The sequence below is a fragment of the Numida meleagris genome, chromosome 3 (genome assembly GCF_002078875.1).
Source record: "Numida meleagris isolate 19003 breed g44 Domestic line chromosome 3, NumMel1.0, whole genome shotgun sequence".
NCBI lineage: Eukaryota > Metazoa > Chordata > Aves > Galliformes > Numididae > Numida > Numida meleagris.
The window spans coordinates 10976522-11002986 of NC_034411.1; the positions used below are offsets into that span (position 1 = coordinate 10976522).

The following is a 26465-nucleotide window of genomic DNA, read 5'->3' on the forward strand; positions in this document are numbered from 1 at the left end:
TTTTCTATCCTGTGAAAAGCTGGTGAAGCTTCTCTGCCTGCACATTTGAACTCACTTCAAAGAAGAAGAAACAACAGCAGGTGCAATACAAGAAGTGCATTAAAAAACACAGACACGCTCCTTCTATATGGAATCCAAATTCGGGCACCCAAAATAACTTCTGTAGGTAGTTTCATTTAAAGCTTTCCAATATAAACTTGTATTCAGTTATGGTTTTCTCTTCCAGTGTGACTTACAAAAGATGAGAATTCTGTAATACTGTATTATAGATTTCTTTTATGAACTGAATTAACAATTTTGAGCAGGTGATCCTGGTTACTGTGCTGTTCCATTTGTGTCACTTTCTAGGCATATTTACAAGAAACTGTATCATATATATTTAATGAAGTATATTCTGTATTACAGTAGGTAGCATTACAACACCAAATTAAAGCCATCTAAACCCCACCTTAGGAGAGAGCAATAAAAACAAGTTAAATGAAATTACTCTTTAACATAGAAAGAGTTTACCTGTTCATACACAGCTTCAAAGCCTTCACTGTGAGTGAGAAAAATCATTACTGTGAGCAGCCAAAGGCCAGAGACAGTGGTCTGAAGGAGAAAAAGAGTCCAAAAATAGGCAAAGAACAAATAATGTGAACAAAGAAGGGTAAACTCTTTGAACAGTAAGCCTTTTAGACAGATCCGTACAGAAAACATGAGCTGGGGCAGCACTGGGAAGGCTGAAATGAAGAGGACCACACTGCTGAACACTGGAAAGGACCACCATGAAGGAACAGAGATGGAAAAGGAACTGTTCGTAAGGAACACCAATAGGAAGAAACAGCAGTAAGGGGATTAGCAGAGCACTCAAGTTGATTGTAAAGGAATGAAATATTTCCTATAAACCCTTCAACACTGTAGAAGCCATCTGCAGTAATATAGGCCATCTGAAACCAATTATTATTACTACACATATTTCCTTATCTTTATCAGTGTGTTAAATATCATTCACTAAGGAATATGAGTAAGTCTGACTTAGAATAAGAATGAAACGTCTGAGGGAGGAAATTTTAGTGTAATGTGGTTCAACGTCGGAAAAGAATCAGCAATGCAAATCAGACAATGTGATAACTAGGGAATGCTAAGAGGAAGCTGCTTAAGAACTTCAGACAACTTGTCATTCTTAGAAAATTAGATCAACAGAAGATGAGTATTATATTCATTAAAACAAAAAAAGGAATAGTTGGCAGTAACAGGTACATCTTCCTAAACTGGAATGGTAGACGCAGTAAAAGAATATACTGCTCTGTAGTGACATGAATGCAGCTGGCAGACCTGGAGATATTAACAGTAGATTAAGTGCTGAACAGAAGACTGCATGGCATTTTTTGGCATACAATTGTGAGCACAGTCAGGAGGAAATGTACAGTTACTGTCCAGCAGTAGAGTTAGCAACACATTTCAAGAGACGTTTAAATTGACCCAACAGCCCTTAGTGATGCTGTAATGGAACAGACCAATTAATCTAGTATCCTAGAACACAAAATCTGTGGCAAATAAAAATCCAACTTTGTTCACTAGATTAACAGAAATTGACATAGTAATAGTCCTGCAGTAAGTAAAGAAACTGGTTTTATGAAAAGCCTTTCAAAATATTGTTGTTCTGTTTGATCATGGTTATGCAGATCCACATTTCACAACATACAGAAACAAAACTTCATTTTTGTAATTGTTTTGTGGTATTCTAGATTGAAATGAGTGCAACTGCCCCCTATTGTGATGGAGGCTACCCCGATACAAATATCTCTTTAGCTGCTCAGATCTATTCATGTGGAAATTGGAACTATTCTCTTTGGAAAAACAAGGGTTAAGAAAATTGAAGGTTATTGGACGTGTCCCTTTTTAGCTGCTCTGCCTAATTCTTAGTCAAAGGGGAAAAAAAAAATAAGAGGATGCTAAACTAAGAGGAGGACAAACAAAGAAAATGAGAAAAGAAACATGAAGCGTATAGCTACAAAAAGAGACAAAAGTAAATTAAAGCAGAGGGAGGAGCCTTTTGTTTTGATATGCAGATAAATAAACATGAAGTACAATGATCTCTGCTGATTCAGAGATCAAGTTTCAGGATATCCTTTCAGAACGTTTTACCCCATAAGCCAGCCTTTCCAAGATCAGACAAATTCAGTGCCACTGTCAAATTTTAACATTAGCATTGCAGTCAACTATTAGTTTTTGGTCAATCCATAAACAAAATATGAAAGCACCTGTCCTGAGTAAAACTATAGTCCAAATACATCCTGCTGGTTTACTACTTCCCCCCCCCCCACATCCTCCAGACTGGCCATATGGTTAGTTCATTTGGTAATTTCTTCAGGAATGACTGCCCATTGAAAAAGACACTTTGATACCCATTGGAGAACTTGTACTCCATTTCCAGCAATCTCATTTTTTACAGAAGCATGAATGCAAGCTTTGAAGAGGACTCCTGAGCTGCAGATTCCTTTTCTTTGGATTCTCTATTGAGTATTCATCAATGAGCTGAAAATACCTGCTTCACTTTGTCACTCAGAAGTCTGCTGTACCCCCACAAGAAAATGTAGATCTTTTTTACTTTGATTTCATACAGATTGCCATAAACCGCTTATAACCATTCTGTGATTTCTCAGTGAATATAAGTTTGCACTATGAAGAGATAAAAGTTGTTACGTTTGGAAGGGACCTCCGGATGTCATCTCATCCAATCCCCATTCAAGGAGGGACACTTGGAGCACACTGCCAGGAACTGGGCAACGGTGCTCTACCAAAACAAGTTCTTATCTAAATTTCACATGTATTGCATAAGTATCCTCCTTTAGCTGTTCTTTACTATGCGTCATTTGTAAGTTCTTCAAATGGTATTTTATTCTTGAATATGTTCTCTTGCTAAAATGAAGTATAAATTGCTAGCTTAAGAACTTTTTTTTTTTTGCTGAAAATCATAACAAGCTGCCACTGCAAATTATTTGTTAGGGTATTAAAAAAGCATTGTTTAAATGTAATGGGGCCTTGCAGGATTTTTTACTGTTTCTATAACATTAACAAAAATTTATTCTCCAAAAAAATGAACACTTTGCTTCTTCAAACTAAATATCCTGGCTTGCCAAAAAGACTTGTTTGTTCCAGAGTACTTCTATAAACAAAGTGCTGAGAAACAACATTCCTTCATGAAGGACTTAAATCAACATGGATCTTGTGGAAACCAAATTTAAAAATATATATATTAGATCTTACCTCCAGATCTAACTGGGATATTGAAAACGGCAAAGAGCGTAACTTCTACTTTCTCTCTCTTTCAAAAGCATGTACCATTACAAACGCAAAGAACTATTAAGACAGCTTTCAAGCATTCTACATCATGAGGGTAAAAATTACAACAAACTGGTTTTATCTTTATTTGATCCAAGTGAGCTCTAGCACATCAGAACGGGTGAAAACAAGTCTTTGCAGAACCAGGCCTTCATGAAAAATCCCTTTTCTTCCCTTACACCTCACTTTCAATGTACAAAGCTTTGCATTCTATGACATTTCGTAAATGCTTTCTGCCAGGAAGCTCCAAAATCCTTCATACAGTATCACCAGCAAGTACTATCGAAGTGCAGAATGCCTAAAAATAATATTTTTATCAGTGGGCACTGATCCCTTGAAAATACAATCTTGTATGTATTTTAATAGATCTTCTGTTCATTTCCAAAAACTATCTTTACTTTTGCTTGCAAAGGAGATAAAATTAAGAGTCTTTTGAGGGTACATTTTTTAAAGACCCCTTCATAAATAGATAATGTCTTATTCAGGGATATATTAACCTTGTTAACAAGGTCTTGTTGCTATGTTACGCTATTAGAACTAAACAACGTACCACACCCAAAGACATTATCTCAAAGAGCCATAAGAAGAATAAGTTCATAAAGAATATGTTTTAGTATAGCAGGAACTTTGCTGCCTTCAGAGAAATCTGGAATAGCATGAATTACAAACATTTATTATTTTTGCTCCAATGTTTGTATCTCAAGCTTAATACTGTATAATGTATAAAGTCTAGAATCATAAACAAGACCCACTTCTGTTGTAGATGATGTTGTTATAAACAGAGCAAAATATTCTTTGAAATCTCAGACATTAGCACACAAAACAGGAAATCAGTGAATGCTATTAACCTTATTTTATGTAAGAAAAACTATGAGATTAAATACTTGATATAAGGAACTCATAATCAAATTCTGAAAATAAAATAGCTATTCCAAATCCCATTTCCAGTACTTAACTACTTCTTAGTCTTTCATCTCTCCTTTTTTGTCCATTCTATACTTCCAGATGATTACCATTCATCTGATGTAATCATTTCTAAAAAACAACACAATTTTTAAAGAATAAATAATATCTGCATATAAGCTTAAAAAGACTTTTTTTCATAGTAACTCTTAACTGTGATGAATTCTGTAAAAAGCAAAACCCAGCTACCAAACCCAAGAACCAAGGCTCCCTACCAAATAAACTGACTGGATGAGGAAATCCAACATTTCAGAGCTTGTAGCTGGTCATATATTAAATAAAATACAGTTCTTACAAAGCAAGCATGACCATCCTGCAGTAAGAAGGATGACTCATGTTGAGACTGTTGTGCAACTTTTAGAGCTGGAAGGACAGTACATACTTAACTCATTAACCAATGATTTGCTTTGCCTGATATAATACTATGACATTAATAACATTTCCAATATTTAAGCTACTTTCTTCCCCTGACATCATTTATTTGGTTACCAGTAGTTTGTTTAAACATTACTGTCAGTCTATTATTTTATTATCAGCTGTCCAGGCTACATTTTACATAAAGTCAGGAAAAGAAAACATATTGAAAATAAACTGAAATACAGTTCAGCATCCTGCTTTGAAATGCGGCTCTAAAAGCAAAGCAACTATCAAGAGCACATATTTCTCATATCTATGAAAATTTCAGTACTAAAAGGTTCTATGAGATATCATTTGTAATTGATGCCTCTGACTCAGACATAATGAAGGCCCAGTTCTCAAATTCAGTTAAAAACTGCTTGATTGTTATTAAGATATAGTACAGTTATTAGGCTTATTTGGGATGAAATTTTGTCTTATTTGTCTTTGAAAACCGATTCCTTTAAAACATATTTCCAAATCACTGAAGATTTTCCAAATATTCCCAATAAATTCCCTAATAAATTCTTCTGGGAAGAATATTGATAATCCATACTGTTTGCAAGAATGAATTACAGCAATACAGACAAATTCCAAGAAACACAAATAAGAGTCCTGTCACGTGCCCCATTCTGATGTAGCTGAGCAGGAGAGCTTGGTTCCCTATACGCTACTGCATGTTGGCTCTTAAAAAATTCTTTTTCATTTGCTTCTTCAGATCAACTGGCATAACCACATTGGGTAACTCTTTTATCCAATGACCTGGAATTAACAAAGTCCTCCCAAAAGCTCTCCCTTTATACAAACCACCATAGCAGGACCAAGCTAGAGCACAATTCCACGTACACAGATCCGGGCACATCTGAGAGAGAATCTCAGGTGCAGCAGCAATACTGTTTTCTCCTCTTAGCTGCACCTAGAGCATGCAGATTCACCTGCTGTTTTACAAGTGACTGAAAATTCCTGAGATAAACTAAGAATTGCATTAAGTTAAAAAATACTGAGAAATAGCTCTTACGAATATTACCAATACAGACTCTAGAGATGGCATACTAACCATTGTAAAATAAAGATGCCTCTGGTTAATAAGAAAACTAATTCTTCAAAAATAACCTTTTTTTTTTTTTTTTAAATTTGGGAGCCATCACAAAGTTGTGTTTCGGACAGGTTATTTTCCAGAATTTTATTAAACTGGGATTTTTTGCCAGTTTGTGAACTGCATGAATGTTGTAATTAACAGGATGTTCAATTAACAGAAGCTGGTATTTTGAGGAGTCTGGTAGGTGTGAGTAGTAGTTTAAACAACAGTCAAAGTATCAGTACATTTAATTCCTGTTGCCATCTCCATTAGGCTAGCAAACTTTTGCTTCCATCTTTGTATACTATCTTGTATGTTTCAAAAGAAAAAAAGTAAAGTTTGCAGAGGAGTACTGCTGAGCTGGGGACACATTTTAAGTGACAGTAAAATCAGAGTGCATTATATTATATTCCCTTCACTGTTTAGCAAAAAACAGCCTGTAGGGATTTTATATCAGACTGGAGAGGACTGGTACTATCTTCCTGCAGAATGAAAGCCTTTCTAAAGAAATACTGCAATAGTTTTGTAGAAAATACAAGAAAGATGTGGTAACGGAAACACATACTACACTTGAGCAAAAACTATGTGCATATACACATTTTAAATTTAAACTCATTATTCAGAAAACACCAGATCAGATGTGTCTGATAAGATCACATCATAGGAATAACATTTATAATACACAAAAATATAAACACCGGTCTCAGACTTTACAATTGTAAGGACTTTCATTGATCATGCCATGATTCTGCAGTTTAGCTGTTGTCTGATTATTCTTAAATTATTTTTTCCAAGCTTTTTTTTTTTTACTACATTTTTTTCTTTTTAAAACACTTCCTCTCTATTCATTCTCACAAGCATAGTTCCATTTAACTCTTTGGAAATAAAAAGGTTTCATGTCCCTTAAAATCTCATCGGGTGATTAAATATCTTGAGGTAAGATATAGAATAATCAGATGCTTGCAAATTTTGTTTTATTTTACTATTAAAACAAGTATGCTAATCTCCACCATGTTTGCGTACACATTTATAATGTGGATCAAAGGAAAAAATACTCATACAAATAATCCAACCACATACAGTGGAACTATGTGAATGGAGTGATCAAAAAAACACAGGGAATTCAAGTGTGATTTTACCCTGTCTTCAGCTGCTCCTGTTTTAATTTTTTTTTTCCAGTTGCATGCTTCACAGTCAAATGGTACAAGGCAGTAGTTAAAAATATAAATCAAAATGGATAAGTAGTACTTTTTAATCTTCTTAATTTTTTAATACACAAAGAAATAGAGAAACAGCTACTTTTAAGTATAGGAAGTAAGAATCTCTAAATAAGGACAAAAATAATAAAGATGTATTCAAGGTTCCTAGAACATCAATAAATGTAGCTCCTACAAAGAGAAGTATCCTGAAAATGCAGGCTGCTCAACTCAAACAGTAGCACTGCATTTTTGGCTCTTAGGTATCTAACTTTAAGCAAAGATGTTTCAATGGCACCATTGAACAAGCACATGTGCAAATACTGTATATTTTACTGAACAATCAGATGGGCGTCTCAAAAGTTAATTCAGTCAATTCCTTAAGAAAATCTGAAATGTACTGAAATGACAATCTTTTTCTTGCTTTATTTCTCTCCTTATACACTTCCCACAGATCAATTACATTGAAGAAAAATGAGAGAAACCCAGTACAGTAAGGAAATCTACATTTAGTCCATTAAAAAAAATAATAATTTTGACTCAGTCACCAAAAAAGAACACCTCAAGTAGCTCAGCTGAAAATCTGACATTTGTGTTAGCAGGAGTAAACCCCCAAGTAAACTTTAAGTAAGCTCCACTTCTGTTCTACTTCCTTTTGACTTAAGTCATATTTTGAAGCAGAAAAATAAAAACCACTCGGGCAGGAGTGACTTGACTTTCAGGGTTAAGCCTTTCTGCCAAACCTTTGAAAGCTTGCCCGAATCTGTTCTAGTTGTAAACTTCCTGGAAAAATCTGTACAGAGCTAATGGAAACGTCTTATATCAGAAAGCTCCAGAAAGACAGTTTGGACCATGGGTGTGTAGCCTAACTTGAGCCTGAGCTGGTGTTCCCTTCCATGTGAAACTCCAGATCAGGTTCCTAAAGCTAGGCATTTTCTGGGTGGTCATTCCTTATACTGTTCAGGACATTTGCATTTTTGGGAGTTTGCCTTGCTGCATAACCTAGAATATGCACCGCTGATCTCTCAGAGCTGTAATCTGAAGTCAATAGGAGCTGTGTTGAGATGTTAAAGTAAATGTATCATGTATACAATTTTATATGTGAAATACATGGGAAAACACCAGACTGTGCTCTCAGTATTACTGAATGCTTTTACCTGCAGTTACTTTTGTCTCAGTTCTCCTCCACAACTGGGATAATTGCATGTGTCATCTTACATGCATATTGTGTAATTTTTAATATTTGCACAGCTGCTCAGCCATTGTAATTACGAGAACCTTAGAAAAGCCCAGGGAAAAATTAATAATTTCTCTTCGGAGCTGGTTTGAATATGGACAATAAATAAGGCTCAAGGCTACACACTGAAGAGCAAGGAGAAAACAAAATACTGAAGAACTTATTATCCAGACTACGCTCTGAATGAGGCAGAAGACTCAAGGAAAAAGTGGTTTACAGCCATATAATTAAAGACTTTCATAACGGATACCCAGAAAAGGATAAAATTAAAATCGTAGAGAATCCTTTGTCCTGATAGTCCATAGCTCCTGAGTGCTTTATTTTTGAAATTTATTAATTTTCTCAGAGCACAGATTTTTGAGTGCAGTATGTTCATACTGCAATAGACTGATACAGATGACACAGGTTGATTAGAGAAGAAGCAAACCACCTGCACTGATCTATACTTTAAAAACCTGCACACCAAATGGGTATCTAAGAACAGCAAGAAGATTGTGAAGATTGATTCAGAGGTATGGATGAAAAATACATTACAGTCTAATTTCAAAGGGCAAGAATCTTAATACAGAATGGGTATCAGGATGGGTAGTGGAGCTATCATATAAAATTATGAATTAGTGGCAAAAAATACCTTATAAGAGAAGACTGCATTACCAAATTCCTATTTTTTTCCTGTATTTACACAGGTATAATGAAGAGTGGAATACGGATTTGTTGTTAACATATACGTATGCAAAACATGCAAACAAAGCAAAGAAATCTCTAAAAAGATCAAAACTAATGTTACATAGCAGGGGGGCAAAGCAAAGCCTGCTTGCTTCTTAAGGTTTTAGAGTGTTTCAATATTATGAAAGAACTTTTTTTTTTTTTTTTTGCTAGAGTAACTTCTGATGTTACCCTTACTTTACAATGACATAATATATTAGCTTGAGAAGGCACGAATCCTGATTTATACCAACACAAAAGAAGTACCTGGACGAATTGTTTTACTCAATGGACTGAGAGACCCTACTGAATATCATAAAGCTACAAAATAAAAATATTCCAGAAATATTGTCTACAATGTATATGATTTCTAAATACATTTTTCCCTTCCAAGTCTAGTTAATTAATTCCCTTAGTACCGTGCATTCTCTAGACAATAAAAAGCCTAATTTAAGTCACTGAAAGCTCAGGCTGGTCAAGAACCAAGTTTCTAAGAGATAATTATGTACTGTTTTTCAAATTCCCCAAGAGTAAGCTGACAAAAAGCAAAGCTGAATAACATCAAAACCTGTCACCTTATGTATTTAGACTATTCAAGCAGTAACAAGCCCATATTAGAATACAATATCAAAATAACTAAATGTTAGTGAGTTCTCAGAGACATGCCTTTTGATTTAGATATAATCACGGCAATACAGCATTATTAACTGCTTTTTCTTACTTTTTTTTCATGCAAATGCATACAAAATTGAGAGATGCATCTCACCCTTAAACACACGAAACAAAAAAAGATGAAAGCCACCACTCACTGAACGGAGCTTTGCTTCTCAACAACTACAGTACCATCAACTTAGACTTCCCATTCCAATAGATATGAGTAGCAATCGGAAAGTTCAACAGAATAGAAAAGGCATTACAAAAGAGATGGAATGATCAGCACGATAGCAAGGTGCTACAAGGGAAGGGAAGTAGATCACTCACCCTTACCAGAAGATTCTAGGTTCACAGGGAAAAGCTCCACCAAGAAGGGACCTCCAGAAAGAGATTCTCCCTCAGTGGCAGTCAACCTTTAAATGAGGCCTTTCCGGTCACACAGTGAATTGCCTTCACCTGTGCTCCCAGGGCTAACTGGGACTTTCCTCCAGGTGCTCAATCACTGGCTCAGGCCGTGACTCAACAGTTCCCATACACAAAGTTTCTGTTTTTCACATAGGGTAGAAACAGGAAGGAAAGTTTATCCGCTAGCACTACTGTGCATGCTTCTGTGATTTAAGATTTACAAAATTCACCAGCATGACTCATGTATCACAACCGGCAATACATGAGTGAGTAACAAAGCTTTGTTTAATCACCCCCTTTTAATGATGTACATATTCATAACGTGCAAGAAAAACCCTATTTAGTTAAAGCCTCCAATGATATTTAAAATGAATGAGATTTAGGTGATGATAAGGGACTAGATAAAACCTCTGAATCTTAATTATTCTTCAAATATTGAAAATGTGCTTTTCAGTGGATTTGCATAATAATAAGTCAAAAATTATATTACATTAACTTTTTGTCACTGGAACCTTCTTCATTACAAAAATCTGAATAAGAAGTACTGTGAAATTATTTTTCTCCTAACAAATTGAGCTGACGAATGTTGTTGTTGTTTGTTTTTTAATTTTGAGTTTCAAAATTTGTAGGAGGAAAACAACATTTAAAAGTGCCATACTCCATAAGCATACAACTTCTCACGATGGCAGACTCAATAGTGTAACTGCCATAGAGATAAAGGTAGAAGTTCACAGCCGTGTAAATAGCTTTCATCCTAGCCCCTCCTCCAAATATTTGAAGAAGATTGACAAAAAACAGAAATCCATGAAAACTACTACAGCTGAGACAGCATTCATGGAAAACTAATGAAGATTTGGTCTAGGAAAAGACATATTCAAATCACTTTGTCTTCCTGGTGAACTAGTGGGAAAATGCAGGTGTTTTCCTCATAACACTTACGTCAGGAATGATTTATGCATGAATATAAAATCTGCACTCAGAATTCTTCAGAAAACGTTTAACAAAACCTGGCAGATCTTCTTTTGTCTAATGTCGAAGACAGTTCACAACTTATCTCTGAAAAACAGCATGTTCTAAAGAACATGTTTTTTGCCAGGTGATAATATTTCTGAATTATTTTTTGCAGTAAGAAACCCAGAAAACAAATTTCAGAGTCAGCTCCTGGAAAGTTCAGTAACGTCCATCTGAGGAGTATGTAGGAGGAGAGCATTAATCAGTTCTTACAAAATCCATTTACAAATCTTTCTTATATCTCCCCATGATTGTCTTGAAAGTGAAGTGACATACAGCTAGGGGTTTTTAACATCCAGTTTCACCTGTCTTTTCTACAATGAGGAAACATGGAAGAAAACAGAAAACAAAATAAGCAAAGCTGGTAATCTCAATGTCAGCACTAACTTTCCTGTAAACTTCTTACAAAATTCCACTGCTTTTCTAGGAGATGATCTAGGAGAAGCGTCAGTTCACCCCATTACAGATAACTGAAAATTACTGAACTTAGCCTCCTCTCCTCTTCCAGGTTAAGAATCTGACTTTACAAATGTAAATTAGTTGCTGTATAACAATCAGCAGAAGCTAAACATTTTTTAGAGTATTTTAAGACATTTTTTATAACTGCAATTCAGAATCAGGACAGAAAATATCCTTCTTAAACGGGGTGCCAAGGATTTTTTTAGTAGCATCAAGGTCTAATTCTCATATTTTTATTAATGATGGTTTTTTTTAGCACCACAGGTCTGTAATTTATCCTAAAGCAAAGTACTATTTGTCACAGCTGTCCTCTAGACACCCATTGTACAAATGCTGACATGTGCGTGAATATTTCTGCTGCCACCTTTAAGAACTGGATAAGAAGAATCGGGAAAAGCTTCTAAAGAAAATTACAATATTGAGATACAGCCTTCACTCCATGTCTACCCACTAATTCTGTGATTTTCTACATGCTTCTTAAAAAGAAAGTAAATGTAATTTCTAAGTAGTACATATAATCTTACTCAAGGAGTATTTTCTTATTTTAAACACCTCCTTTGACAGAACGTCTTTTTTTATGTCTTTTGTTAAAATTAAAAAGCATAGAAAGGAAAGATCACCATGAAGGTCATTCCACATCAGAAATGAAGATATATTTCTGAAACTTTCAAACTCGGGTATGCAACTCCACTGGAAGAGTGAGAAGTCAGCGGCCTCCATAATGACTGTAATAATTCCCTTAATTACAAAAAGGCATCACTGTGGGAAGAATTAGTCTAGTTTCTCTGCCTTTGAGCAATACAAAGCCCTTTCTCTAAACACAACCATCAAAAAGTCAGATCTTTGCATCTGAAAACCTAGTATATCATGCCACATTCACATTCACTTGCACATCTACATAGCACTGTTGGTACTTAACACATACATATGCAAAACACACTGCTTTATTGTTTGCAGTGACAGCAACTGCAAGTGAGTCTGGTGAATATACTTCACTTTTTTTTTTTTTTTTTTGGTAAAACAGGTTTTGCCACAAATTACAGACTCCCTTAAATACAAAATAAAATCAGTCACATAAACTTTACAGCATTATTCATAGTCATGCATGAAATTTATGAATGATAACAACGATGACAATAACGATGATGATGATGGAGACATATATCTGAATTTATGAAGTCTTTTCTCAATATTCTCAAATGAATACTACAGTCAGAATCTGCATGTTATTTAATTTGCCGTCGATCTTCTCTGTTACCATATTCCCACTTGAATAATGAGTTCATAATCAGTAGGTTATTAGGTTTGCCCTAATTCAAAGTTTATGTCAATGGGGCTTCAAATTGGTTCCAATGGAAAGTGAAAACAGAAAACATTTCCTTCGGCTGTCTATAAGGCACCAAATGTGCTGCTTACTAGGACCCAGATAAATAGTTCCAAATTCATAAACAATTCCTTAAAATTACAGAAATCTAAAATCCTATCATACAATTCTGCTCTCGAAGAAAGCTTCCAGCAGTCCTCTGTCTCTTATTTTTCTAAGAGTTCAAACAAAGCATGAGTGGGGTCACCTCCTGCTTTCATCCCCAAATTTCTCATTGGAAACAAAAGAGAATGAAATGTTGAAAATGATATAATCATTGTCTGAGAGCCAGAATTCCCCACTATCCTCAGCCATTTAATCTTGGATTCATTTACTGTAATAAGGATAATTTCTCTAAAGATGTCATAATATTGTAAAGGATAAGAACTGTTAACAACCATGAGAAGAGCTGAGTTGTCAAGGGAAGAGTAGTCAGCAGTTGACAAGCTGCCTCATTTCCAATATCTAGTCAGATGAAAGGAAAGTACCTCACTTCAGACCAGTTGTGAACAAGAAAAAAACCAACACTATTCTGAGTACTCAGCTGTGGATAGATAGATATGCAGTAAGAACAGTGGCAGCTTCAAAGACAGCTGATTAGAATCGTTTCTGTAGACTAAAAAGGTTGCAGTATGGTAGATGGAGCTTCAAGTCTTCACTTCCCTTCACAAATTCCTAATAGAAATTCTGATTTTTTAAGATCCCAACTTCCAGGAAGAAAATTCCAACCAAAAAAAAAAAAAATCCTGTATAGAGCATCAGTAATTTATCCTGACATATAGAAAAAAAGAGAAAAAAAACAACTGGCAAAGCGGCGCAAACTGGCTAGGATCACAGAGATAGCAGTATCAAACTCATGTGCTTTTTCCTTCTTCATTCATGAGTTGCTGTGGGTATTTCATGCATTGACATGCTCATTGGTTCTACTAGGTACACGAAAATCCAGGAGAACGGTTGCAATAATTCATTACATGAACGCACCACATACATCTACTTTTTAGTTTGGCAGATGAGAATCTGAGCTTTTGAAGGACTGACTGCATGTATGATAATACAATCCAGGCTAGTAAAGAACCTGCAAAACTCTTAGATTCCATCACCACAGCACAGGAGAACAGTCAGCAGAGAAAATTATCATCTCCGTGGGGAAAAAAAACTAAATTATTTTGTAAATATTCTACTCTGGTCAGGGTAGAACAAAACAAAGGCATCAGAGATACAATGTACTTTGCTAGTCAGTTTTATATATCACATTAACACAACAGCTAAATGCACATTTGTTACAAATCATTGCCTGAAAGAAGTATACTGTGGTCTTTGCAATGTACTCCCCATGTAAAACAAGGTACACACCTCAAAATGCCCTTCACTATTCTGTAAAATCACGTTTGTGAAGGTATACAATTTCAACTTCAGGACAATAAACTTGACAAAGCATTTTTGCAGAATCTGCTATGGTTTCATGCTTTCTGAAGTAACACCGAGCATTCTGGAAGAGGAGGCATTGTACTAATTCCATCAAGAGATGGATTAATTGCTTTATTTAAAATTACCAGCCAATTTTTTATCAGTTTATTAATAGAAACATAAAACACCAAAGCTCTATGTGTTAGTGCCTACATCAAGCTGTTTCTACCAGGAACTGGTTTTACTTGCTAGTCTGCTTCCCCATTCCCATCTATCAGCTCTATAATGATGAGGAGATAAAATTTTATGTTCTGTAATCAGAATGTTTTCCCACAACTCCTTGGCTAGCATCTATAGCTAAAAGACTCTAGGGCACCAATGCACAGCTAAGAAAAGATCAAGTGCATTTGGTCTAAAATGCCCACAAGCCTTGAAATGTAATTACATTGGAATGTAAGTAATTTTGTTAAATATTTTTTTAAAATTCAGAATGAATACAACCAATCTGACACAATGTCCTACGTTTCTAGATGTAAATTATTCTTGTATATTAGCATTCTACAATTTGCAGTATAAACTCAAAATTTACATGAGCCCTGCATCTCAGTTAGGCACTAAGGGAAACAACAACCTCACTGTATAACATATTATTGACTTGGGGTACTAAGATGTATGCTATATAAAATAAGTGGTCTTTTGGAAGTATTTCAATATCAGCATTTTTAAAGGATTAGATATATTCAACAAGTTGCTTTCTTAGAAGATAATATAAAACAGACTGCCAAATCCTAATTACCAGTGACACAGGATTTAAATTGCTGTGATTTTACATGAGGCAGATATTGAAATCAATATCACATAATGCCAAATTCTGGCAAACAAAATAATTTATCAAACTGCATTAAAAAAAATGCAAAATTCTCCTTTAAGCTGACATAAGCATTCTTTTTGAATACAACTGAATGCAAAGGGCACAGATTTAATACAGTTTTGGACTTTGGAATTATTTCACTATCTGCCCTCAGGATTCTAGACAGACAAAAAAAAAAAGGCCACTATTTTAAAAAAATGAAATAAAATTTAAACACTTTAGCTAAATTAATCCAATCATGAGAATTTTAGCATAATCTCCAGTGGATTTCTATTTCTCCTCCTAAACTGGTATTGCCATCCAAGCTATTGGCACTGACAAGAAATTTAGCATGTATATTTAATAGAGATGTGAGTTGTAAAGATTCTGAAGCATAAAAAAAACTTTTACTCACACTATTTACTATTCGGTAATATATTTAGCTAAGTATTCAAGAAGGATAAAGACCACGATGACTATTCTTATAAGACTACGTACGATGAGTTCAACAGTATCACTTTGAGCTCAAACATCTATCTCAAAAAATATAATTCATGCCCAAAGATATTTCTATGTTTTATTCAATACATAAGGGAATTGGATGAATTATAATACGAAAATTTTCAAAAAGATATGAATATTGGATGACTTTTTTAAAAGTTAACATGAAGAAGCAAATACGCACAACAAAGATTGATGTAATATATTCAGAACCCAAACAAACAAATCTAAATGCTGGCCAGCCCGAGACATCTGGAATTTACTTCCTTGAAAAAAAAAAAAGAAAAAAAAACCCTTTCACAGTTCAAACCATAGCTGGCATCAAGTTCTGAGTATCTGACAAGGAAGAGTATCTCTTACAGTGAACAGCTGCATGAACAGTCCTCATTTTTTCCACAAAACAGAAACTCAGCAGGACTGTTAAAATAAACCATGCTCTAAACAAGAAGACTTTGAATCCACAGAGTAATTGTTTCTATAACAACCTAATATTGAGGCAAGTAGCCCAGCTACATTTTAGAAAGATAAATCACCCCACATGTAATTTTCTTTGAACAGTCACAGATACAGAACCGCAGAAGGTCATGAATCGGCAAGAAGCTGGGTTCAGTGAGAAACATTTCCCACAGTAAAGCGTGTAACATGGTTTTCATTGCCTCCTCCAGAGGCATCTGTCTATTTTCTCAGACAGGATACTGGACTATGTTATTTTAATACAAATTGAGATAGAAAGAAAAATCATAAATTCCACCTTAAGTCAGAAGGTCAATATTTTATCAGTGTAATACTTGGTTTTGTTCTGAAATTTAAACATAAGAAACGAAATGGAAAGAAAAATACCAAGGCTCACTGGTAGGAGGCATATATTCTCCCTACCTTCTAGGACCCTGACTCAATTTGCTAATTTAATTCTTAAGATCAGTCTTTTTAACAAACAGTTATTTTAGCAAAATCACACCATATCAATTTGATTCATCTCACGGAATAATATAATTTTCACTGAGAAGACTATGGTGTATGTCAAAGAATTTATCAGAAAATTGGTATGGCAGTCGGGGTTTATTCTAATGCTAGTCTTATTTCTAACAAAATTTACCATAATTTTGTGTATTTTTCCTTCTGCTGAGTCGCTATTACATGAAATAATATTCCCTTGCCTGTTTCAGTACTAAACAGAGATTTTCTCTTTTAGAAGCTTCTTGTACTGTCTTTACCCATAAGCACTCAGCTCAGCCAACAACAGTACTGCTACACATCATATTTTTCTCTGCTGTAGACAGCACGCCCTTAATATTCAAGTAGAACTCCAGTCCCTATTCTGTGATTCATGCGAAATCTCCCACTGAAGAGAGTTTAGATACTATCGGAACTAAGAACTTGACTGAATGCAATACATCTGATACTTTCCTAGATCTCACTCCGGCGTAGTTTGGATAACGTAAATGAAGCTACTCCTGGATTAAAGAGGCACAAGGACAGTTAAGCCTACTACTCTTACCACTACTGGGAGGAAGTTATAATATAAAAGGATTTTCAAAACAAATAAAACTTGGTGAAACTTTATTCTGTTAAGAAAACTTTACTTCAAGAGAAATTAATGAGATTTTCAAAGGTGAAGAGAGAAGGGCAGGGAGGCTTAGGTGCTATAAAAAATGCCTCCTAAGGCCTGAAAGGCCAGAGGCACTGACTCTTTAAGTCTATTTAAATCTGTTTTTTTCCTAATCTCTTAAATGTGCAAGTTGGGATTAAAATTATTAGAAAAAGTTGATTTTTTTTTTGTTTTTACTATTATCAATTCCTGAAGTGCTCATTATACCACTGAACACTGAACTCTGTGCCTAGCCAGTGATACAGAAAATCTAAGCTTATACATAATACAGATAGATCTCGAAGGAGAATGGATTTTAGTGTTTCACCTTGAAGGAAAAAGGTACCAACTAGAACATCTGGTTACAATTTCAGATAAAAATTGACATTTTGGTATTTTTTCACATCTAAACCATTTCTAATTAAAACAAGACAAAGAGTGAAATCTCAAAAGTCTCCCTTCACATCACTGCAGTTAGAGATGATCCTCCATCCTTCACCGATGGCAACCTCTTACTAAGGTTTGTGGAAAACTGACACATTCCAGAAAGAAAAGATCATAACTCAACAACAAAATTTCTATGCTGGCTATAAAGAAATAAATAACAGGATAGCCAGGATTTCCTTCTTGCCAAATGTAATGGTTTCACTTACACTTCTACTTTTTTATTTCTTAGAAGATTAAATCATTAATTACAAATCAGTTCAATATCTTTGGTAGCACATATGAGTAGCTACTAATCCCTTCATCAAACCTGACTGATCTGAATTTAAGTTATTTTTTTTTCAATCAACAGATACAAATTCAATTTATATTGCTATCAGTGGAAATACTGTCTCCTATTTCAAATGAAATCAAAACCTGAACACTTTAGGATGAGTCTAAGCAAAAATTATATGTCTTGCTATTATTTTATAAGGCTTCTTAGTGGTCAAGGGACATGCTAGGGGGATCTTGATACCACTGATGTCAATTCTAAAATCTCTATAATTTGATTGAAGCCAGTATTTTACCCTAATTTGGTGGATTCTAAAATTATTCTCAGTGTCACCATCTTACAAGCACTATATTATATATGCTTATATAAAAATATTCTATTTCATTAAGATTAAATCTAAATATTAAAATATTATTTAAAAATAGCTCATGATCTCATTAATTCTGTTATTTAAAGATAAGATTTTTTATCTAATTTTACGTGCAATTATAATATTTATATGAAACGCTTATATATGTTCAAAATCACTTTAAGTAAACAGTTTTAATGTATGTAAGTTTATAATGATACATAAAGGATGATTGTTGCTTTAATCAAACTGCTACAGCTCAGAATTTGCCTTTCAGTTTAAAATAAGACCCAAAGACTCAAAGATACGCAGACAACTCAATATTTTACGTATACCTATGTACTACGTAGTGCCATGTACTAAAAATTCCCCCTCAAATGCTAAATTTATTGATATGATTTAGACTAATATAGAAGATACTTCATTTTACTGTTTCTGGGACTGCTATCAAAGAAGCAAATTTCTTATTCCGTTAAACTACCATCTGCTCTTCACTTACTAAAACTTACTTTAAAATGTTTATAAGGTTTGATTTTTATTAAAGAATGGCAGATGAGAGATAAACAACTGATAAAGCAAACAAGATGCAGAATGACTGTAGTGTTTTGGGTACTGACACTAAGGACAGAAGGTGTTACATAATAAAGCACAGTCACAAATGAAATTTTCTTTTTTATAATGAGTGAAATCTGATAGAAATGGCAAAATTATTCAGCTATAAATGTCATGCAGCCACTCAGTGAAGATTTTCACTTGGCCTACGTAGTATCTTATTTATATTTACCTTCTACATTTTACACTCAGGTCTTTGCTCTCAAATTCTGACGTGAACATTACATTCTCCTTTGATACATTTGGTCTCATTTCATTTGTATACCTGTAAGTTATGTTTTAGGCACATAACACAGGTACTCTCTATGCTTCCCTAGCTTCAAGCAGTGGTACACTTAGTAGCAAAACAATACGAATCCTACATGTATCTGCATTAAATGTTCACAATCCTTCCAACCACCAAAAACAATGGGCACTGAATATGAACCATATTTTACTCAGTGATTTATTTGCAGATGAGACTCAGAAAACTGCTTTTCTAAGCTCTATCTTCCTCAGGAATTTTGCGGTCATGGAGTGTATACTCTCCCCTTGTCCTTCTGTACTCTCTCTTTAAAACTAGCATTGTAAATGGCTAAATACATCACAAAGCAATACCGTTCACATATGTGTAAAACCACAATCCTCTGTCTAATCCTCCTCCTCCTCAGCAACGATTTAAGTAATTCCCAAATAAATCACTGATTTTATTCCAACAACGTAACAGAGGTAGGTATCAACACAAAACAGACTCTGGGTCTCCACTACCCTACAAAAATAAACCCAGGTCATCTTTGCACTTCATCCAGCAAAATTCCCCTTCACATTGCTTTCCCTGTTCCCAAAATTAATTGCCACCAGCTGCTCATTGCAAGCTTCCCACCCTCTCCCTCAACTCAGGCCAAGTATGACACTGGCCATCCCCCTCCCGGCTGGGAAGCACCTGGCACTGAGGTCCTGTCCTTTCTTCATCCCAGGACAACCCCACATCTCACCCTGCCATCAGAAGATACTCAGATGATGTCCTCCTCCCCCTGCCCACCCCGGCAGAGAACAGAGGAGTGATGGCACCATGGTCTGCCACAGAGACACGTGGGGGGGGGAAGGCAGGAAGAGAGGAGGCAGCAGGGAGGCAGCGGGGAGGGGAGCGAGACCCACTCATACAGATGAAACTCCATGCAGGCCTGACCTCCTACCCGTCCCCTCCACTACGCAAAGGGGGCGGCGGGGTAAGCTAAGATGGCGCCTTACCTTCACTGCAGTCCTTCCCCCGAAAGCCTGTTTGTGAGCAGTCACAGACAGCCTGGTCGTTGAGCACCGAGCAGACACCTCCGTTGAGGCAAACATCCTCCCGGGCACACAGGCGGCTCTGCTCGTCGTCCAGCCGCACCTCCTGGCTCTCCACCGGCGACGTCTGCGTGTAGTTGACCCGAACATCTGTTATCCAGCCCTTGAAGGGCTCGCGGTCCTTGACAGAGGAGAGCGTCAGCTTTAGCGTTGCCGACCGCAGCTCTGGCGGGAGCCCCCCCAAGAAGAGGCCACTGAACACAGTCATGTCCCGCCGCTTGGACTTCACCTCCACCCACTTCGCCTCAGCCCGGTCGATGATCAGAGTCGTGTTCTTGAAGTGGCGGCGGATGACCACGGCATGCCAAAGGTTGTCATTGACTGCCATGTCGGAGAGCAAGGTGGCAGGCTCAGCACAGAAGATGGAGAAACTGAGCTGCAGCCGCCCACCCTGGGTGAGGATGAGCTCCAGGAAGTCACAGAAGCCTTCGTCATCAAAGTAGAGCACCAGCCCGCTGGAGCTGCGCGTCTTCATGTTGAAGCTCATCTCGCTCTCGCAGCAGGCATTCCACTTGGGGAAGCGGGTCCACTGCCCCTCAGCCCCAGGGAACTCCAGCCCGCTGCCCAGCTCAGCCCAGCAGCCCAGCAGCAGGGCCAGCCAGAGCAGCAGGCAGCCCCCGCGCCGCACCAGCGCCGCCCCCATCCTGCGCGGCCTGGGGCGAGCGAGTGGGGCGGCAGTGCCGGCGGGGGGCGGCGCTGGGGCCCCAGGGGCAGACAGGGTAAAATCTTGCTGGACACCAGCCACGCTCGGAGCTTCAGGCGTGCTCACCCCCGCCAAGGGACGGGGGGGGCTGCAGGGGCCCCACGGGATGGAAGGGAACACTAAGGGGGCCGGAGGGGAGAATGTGTCGGTAGGGTTCTTCACTGGTCAGCCAGGTTTTGAGAAAGGTGTCTGGGCGTGGGTGAGTCAGCAGAAATTTTCCCCAAAGCCAACATTACCAAAGCGGGAGATATAAAAACAAGACTGGTGGCAAAATCCTCTCCTCCAAGCGGATCCAGGAGCTCGGCAAGACTGTAGCAATATCCCAGTGCGTGTGCACCTCTTTTTACATCCTATCCACCAGCTGTAGTTTCCCAGGAAGCCAATTACGGATCCCAGCGCTGCCTCCCCAAGACGTATCCTCTTGTCAGATCACGGAATGCCTGCCATGGTGCTGGAGCAGCGTCAGCAGGCGACAGGACTCATCGCTCATGGTTTCCTGAGCTGCCTCAATCCCAATGGGGTTGAAACCCAGAAGCTGTCAAACAGCCGAGCGGCTACTTGACATGCACAGCCTGACAGCTCCTCTTCTGCTCACTTGCAAAAGGCCAAGGCTAAGATCCAGGGGGTGAACTCCTCTATTGTTTTTGTTTCTAATCTGCAAGGAATCAAAACAGAATAATAAGAAACGACGACTAATATGAAACCATAAAGTTGATCAATAGCGAACGCTTGTGATTAATTTTTCATTTGAGCCACTGTTCAGTGTTAGTAAAATGAAGTGCTGCTGTAATTTTGGAGTTACTGAGAAATCATCATAACGTGCAGTGCTAAACTTAAATCCAATGTATATGCTTACACCAGATCACATTTTTATGGTTTAATCTATATGTAAACTACTTACCATTCCAAAACCTGCAAATATTTCAGGAACGTATCCTATTATTATAAGACTGATGTTTAAAAGTGTCCTGAAAAGATGTTGCTTACCCTGCTATTTGGCTTATTTTAATTTATTTACAGAAATATCAGCACCTGCAAAGCTACAGTGTCCCTATTTACGCAGATGATGGTACCAAGCCTGGTTCTAGTTCTTTCTAACACAGCTAAAAAACATATGAAAGGGACAGAGCTCCCAGCAGGAACTGGCAGGCTCTGCTGTACGTGGCACACCTACTGGTTTATTTTCACGGGGTGAGGAAGAATTGCAATGGTTTCTTAGAAGGCTTTTTGAAAATTTCAAACCGCATTTTTCTCTGCCACCTGGTTTCTTTTGCTGCTGATATTCTCTGTTCTGGCAGGGAAAATCCAATCCAAGCCGGCTCTGATGCTGACATTATTCACAATGCAGATCAGCTAATCCCAGGTGTTAGTCCTCTGAAATGGGTTGCAGTATTTTATGTATGTTTATTCAGCCACCCTTATTTAAAAGGACACTCCTCATTTTAAAAATAATACATATGCCATAGTTCACTCTCTTCCTCTGAAGAGGTCTCTGCATCCAAAGCATTTCAGCAGAGAGGCTCCCCTCTGTTTTCTTCCCCCAAGCCGCGCCGTGTTTTCCAGGAGGAGTGTGCGAGCAGAGATCTCTTGATGGAGGAGAGGATCTCCGACACCTCCCTCCCCTCAGCCAGCAGCACTCAGGCAGAACAGCACGGCCAGAGCTGCCAAGCCCCTCGCCGGGTGCTGCGTGCGGGTTTGTGTCTGCTGTGGGGGGAGGGGGCGGGGATGTTCCTGCCGGGGCAAAACCTGCACACACCTCGGCTGCCTGCACCTGACACGTTCTGAGCCGCTCAGCCACCTCCTACTCTCTCTTTATATTTAATTTCATTCCTCTAAATGTCAACACGTTTATTTTTATTATTTGTCACATGCCAGGCGGGCAAGAGCAGCGAAAGGGAGGCAAGAAGAACCTCCAGAGGTTAGAAGAACTCCCAAACCCGTCGGGCAGAGGCCAGCCGTGCCCAATCACCACCGGGCACTGCAGGGCATCGGCGAACCCCACGGTTTTCCCCACCTGGAGCCGCTGTCAGCAGTTCTCCGGCAGCCCCCCCCGAAAAACGCGGTGCCCGGGAAAGCTCGTTGAGGGAAGTAGGCTACCCCGGCCCCCGACGGGAGCCTTTGGGGCATCTCGGCGCTGCCGGCGGCGGGCAGGCACCGCTTCAGCACCGAGAACAGCTCCGCCCTGCGCGGCCCGACGGGGCGGCGGCGAGGCGGCTCCGAGGCTGCCGCCTGCGCCCGGGGCTCCCCGCAGCGGCGGGGGACGGGCCGCACGCGAGCGGGAGCCCGGGGAATGTCCCGGAGGCGGGAGGGGAGGGCGGGCACAGGGTGGAGGGGGAGAGAGGGTGCGGCGACGGAAAGGGGTCGGGGAGCCGTGCAAGCGCCGAGGGCGTGAGGGCCGGGGCGCGGGACCGCAGGCGGGCACGTCGGCGCGTGGCCCAAGGGCGAGGGATGAGCGGGAAGGGAATGCGCGCGTGTGCAGGGGAAGCACGAGCAGGCAGGTGCCGCGAGGCAGGAGGCCGCGCGCCCGCGTGCACGGGTGCGTGAGAGCGTGTGCGTGTGTGTGTGTGTCTGTGTGTGGGGGGGGGGGGGTGCGCGCGCGCCGCCGAGCGTGCAGAGCGATCCCTACAGGTGTCCGCGGAGAGCCGCCGAGTGGGGATCCCGCCCGAAGAGCCGCCCCGCCGCCGGCTGCTGAGCTGCCCGGCCCCCGCCCGCGGAGCGGCAGCGAGGGAGAAAGGGAGAAACGAATGAATAAAAACAGTAATAATAAAAGAAAATCGGGGGGGGGGGGGGGGAAGAAAGATGGAAAGATTGAAGAGGACAGGGGGGGGGGGGGGGGGAAGAAAGATGGAAAGATTGAAGAGGACAGAGGGAAGACCCAAGGAAATAAATAATAATAATTCAAAAGCCACAATGGCTTATTTATTACTGCCGATATCATCCACACAGTCAGTACACAACACGGTCTCGTCGTCTCCAAAGCAGCGGGACACTGACATTTCCAAAAGGGGACGATTTGGTCATTTACCTACCGCTCAACCGGGCTCAACTGCCAGTCGTTCCAGCCCCCCCTCCCCCCCCGGCACTGTATGTGTGCGCACATGCATGTAGTGAGAAATATACACAAAGCATCACTAACGGAGCAGTGCCTTCAGTGCCTCAGCAGTGCATCAACATCCTTCCCCTACCTCTCCACAACCGTATCTTTTTTTTTCGTTCCCTTTAAAAATGATGATTTGGTCACAGGTGCCCCGATGGAGCCTTTCCAAATGGGCGAGAGGGAGCGCGAGGCACCCCGAGGTCAATAAATCCCGGGCGAACAGCAGGTCGCGGCACGCACCGCCCCGGCACGATCATCATCGTGCCCAGCGCTCGGCATTGTCTCCGGTGCGGGGAAGCCCGGAGAGTTCGCAAATTACCGGATGAAAGGAAAGGAGCTGGAAAACAACCTTGCTGCAGCCAAAGGGAGAAGCGCTCCGATTCAAAAGCAGACTTAGCGGCATCATTAATCTTTTCCCTCCGTTTCCACGTAATTTCTAGAATCAAATTCTTTCCTAGGCGGCCGCAATGATCGATTTTGCTACCTCTCCAGCCTGCAGACGTATTTATTTTAATACGCTTGTGATAGAATTTCTCCCCCTTCAAAAATGCACACCATCAGCAGGAACCCGCGCGGTTCCGAACACACCGAGGCAGCCGCCTGCTCTCTTTCTTCTGCCTCACAATAGGAAATGTCCCAAATTGCCCATGCACTTCCTGCACAAGCCCCTCGCCCATCCCAGCCCGCCGCCAGCGCACAGCAATCCCATCGCGATACGCATCCCCATCGCTTCGCCTTGCACCCGAGCAGCTCCCGCCAGGGAAAACATGCAGCACATTGATTCATCCCTCCGCTCACACAGATCCCACCCCCCACCCGCTTTGGCACGGGAGAAATCGCCGCATCCAACCTTTAACTTCTCCCTCCGCTCCTCCATCTCTGCTCCCCGCCATCTACCTCCCCACAACGCCGCATGCGAACCCACCAGCCTCTCGCGCCTCCTCCGCCTCCTCCTCTTCCTCCTCCTCCGCCGCCGCGGCACAGCGGGGCTCGTCCTCCCGGGCGCCGCTCTGCCCGCACCGCGGACACGCCTTACCTGCGCGGGGTGCCGCGGGCCGGGGCAGGCGCGGCCGGAGCTGCCTCTGCCGCTCGCCGACGGAGCGGGCGCTGCTGCGGGTGCGCGGCGGCGGCGGGCGGGGGCGGCCGCCGGGAGCGGGGGGCGGTGCCGCCGCGTGACGCCGCCGCGCCCGTCTGCCCGCCGGGGGCGGTGCCGCGCTCGCTGCAGACCCCGGCCCGCCCCGCCCCGGGCCCGCCGCGCCCCGAGGCTCTGCACTGCAGCGGGCACGGCCCGGGGAGGGGGCGCCGCCGAGGGCGGGAGTGGGACGGGGCGTCGGCTTCGCGCCCTCTCCGTGTGCTCTGGTGGCTGAGGCGCCTCTGCCGGCTCTCTTCCCGCCACACCGCTGCTTTGCGTGGGGCGCGTTGCTTGGTTGGATGGTTCTAGAGCCGAAGCTTTCTGGAGTATGCAACGCCTGTGGGAAAATGCAGGTGTGGACTTCTGACCGAAGGATACCTTCTGGGCCGCAGCGGGAGTCTCTTGGAAAGTCTGGGCTCTGTCTGGCATAGCGTTACCTGTCTGAACGTACGTTGTTGCCCAGTGCCCACAAACTATTGAAGAAATTTAGGGCTTCTTAAGATCGTTGGTTTAGCTGCCTGGAAGTATCTTGTCATATCACACACACCCAGTTGTGTCCAGATGGTGGCCTGCAGCCTTTGTGCTCAGGGGCCAGGAAAAAGGTGCTGGCTGGGAGCTGCCAGAGCCCAGCCAAGGTTCTTGGAACTCTTCAGATTCCAGAATGATGCTGTTAAACTCAAAGAATCACAAGAACCCCCCCCTCCCCAGCATCCCTTTTGATAAAGGTGTGTGCAGCCGCACTCTTTTGTTTTCCAAGCTGAAAACAACACACAGCTGTTCGGTTTCAAACTGAAACTCCAGAAATATGCGTTAAAAACACTCGTTCTCCCAGCTCAATCGCAGAGGAGTTAGCCTTGTGATCTTTCTTAATGAATCAGGCATCTTCACAAATGATAAGTTTGGTGAAATAACCAAGCAACAAGAATAAAGGCTTGCTAGGCTAGCTACATATCTTCAGTACGTGTAGCATCATCAAACTTTCTTTTTATTCAGCCAGATGATACCCATATCCAGTTATTTTCAAATAAAGAGTGAGAATTTCTCCTGACAATTCCAGTAACTTGACCTGTGCAAACAGAACAAGGAGCAAATCTCTCTCCTGCTATGAAAAGCAGATAAATTGTAGGCTTCAACAATAACAAAAAGGGAGACACTTTTTTAAAGGAGCAAAATTGCAACCTGATAGAAATTAGTACTCATGATATATATTTTATGTAAAAAAAAAATACTATTTTCTAGCTGTGGCATAATTTTTACTGTGCTTGTGGTAACACATGGTAACGCTTCTAATGCTCTTTGCCCCATCCCTAGAGGTGATGATGGCCAGGTTGGATGGGGCCTGGGCAGCCTGATTTGGTGAGGGGCAGCCCTGCCCACAGCAGGGGTTG

At 40.4% G+C, this 26465-nt stretch overlaps 1 protein-coding gene across 25 annotated transcripts in view; it reads right to left on the reverse strand.

Moving 5' to 3' along the window:
* Positions 1-25045, reverse strand: part of NRXN1 (neurexin 1) — a 658401-nt gene extending 633356 nt beyond the window's left edge. For 16 of the 25 annotated variants that reach the window (XM_021391173.1, XM_021391197.1, XM_021391180.1 and 13 more), the window contains exons 1-2: positions 24871-25045; positions 20050-21503 (exon numbers count right to left, since the gene is read on the reverse strand). In XM_021391173.1, coding sequence (XP_021246848.1) covers positions 20050-20788 — 739 coding nt within the window. In that variant the 5' untranslated portion in view covers positions 20789-21503; positions 24871-25045. The other 9 variants (XM_021391187.1, XM_021391186.1, XM_021391184.1 and 6 more) reach the window with 3 other exon arrangements.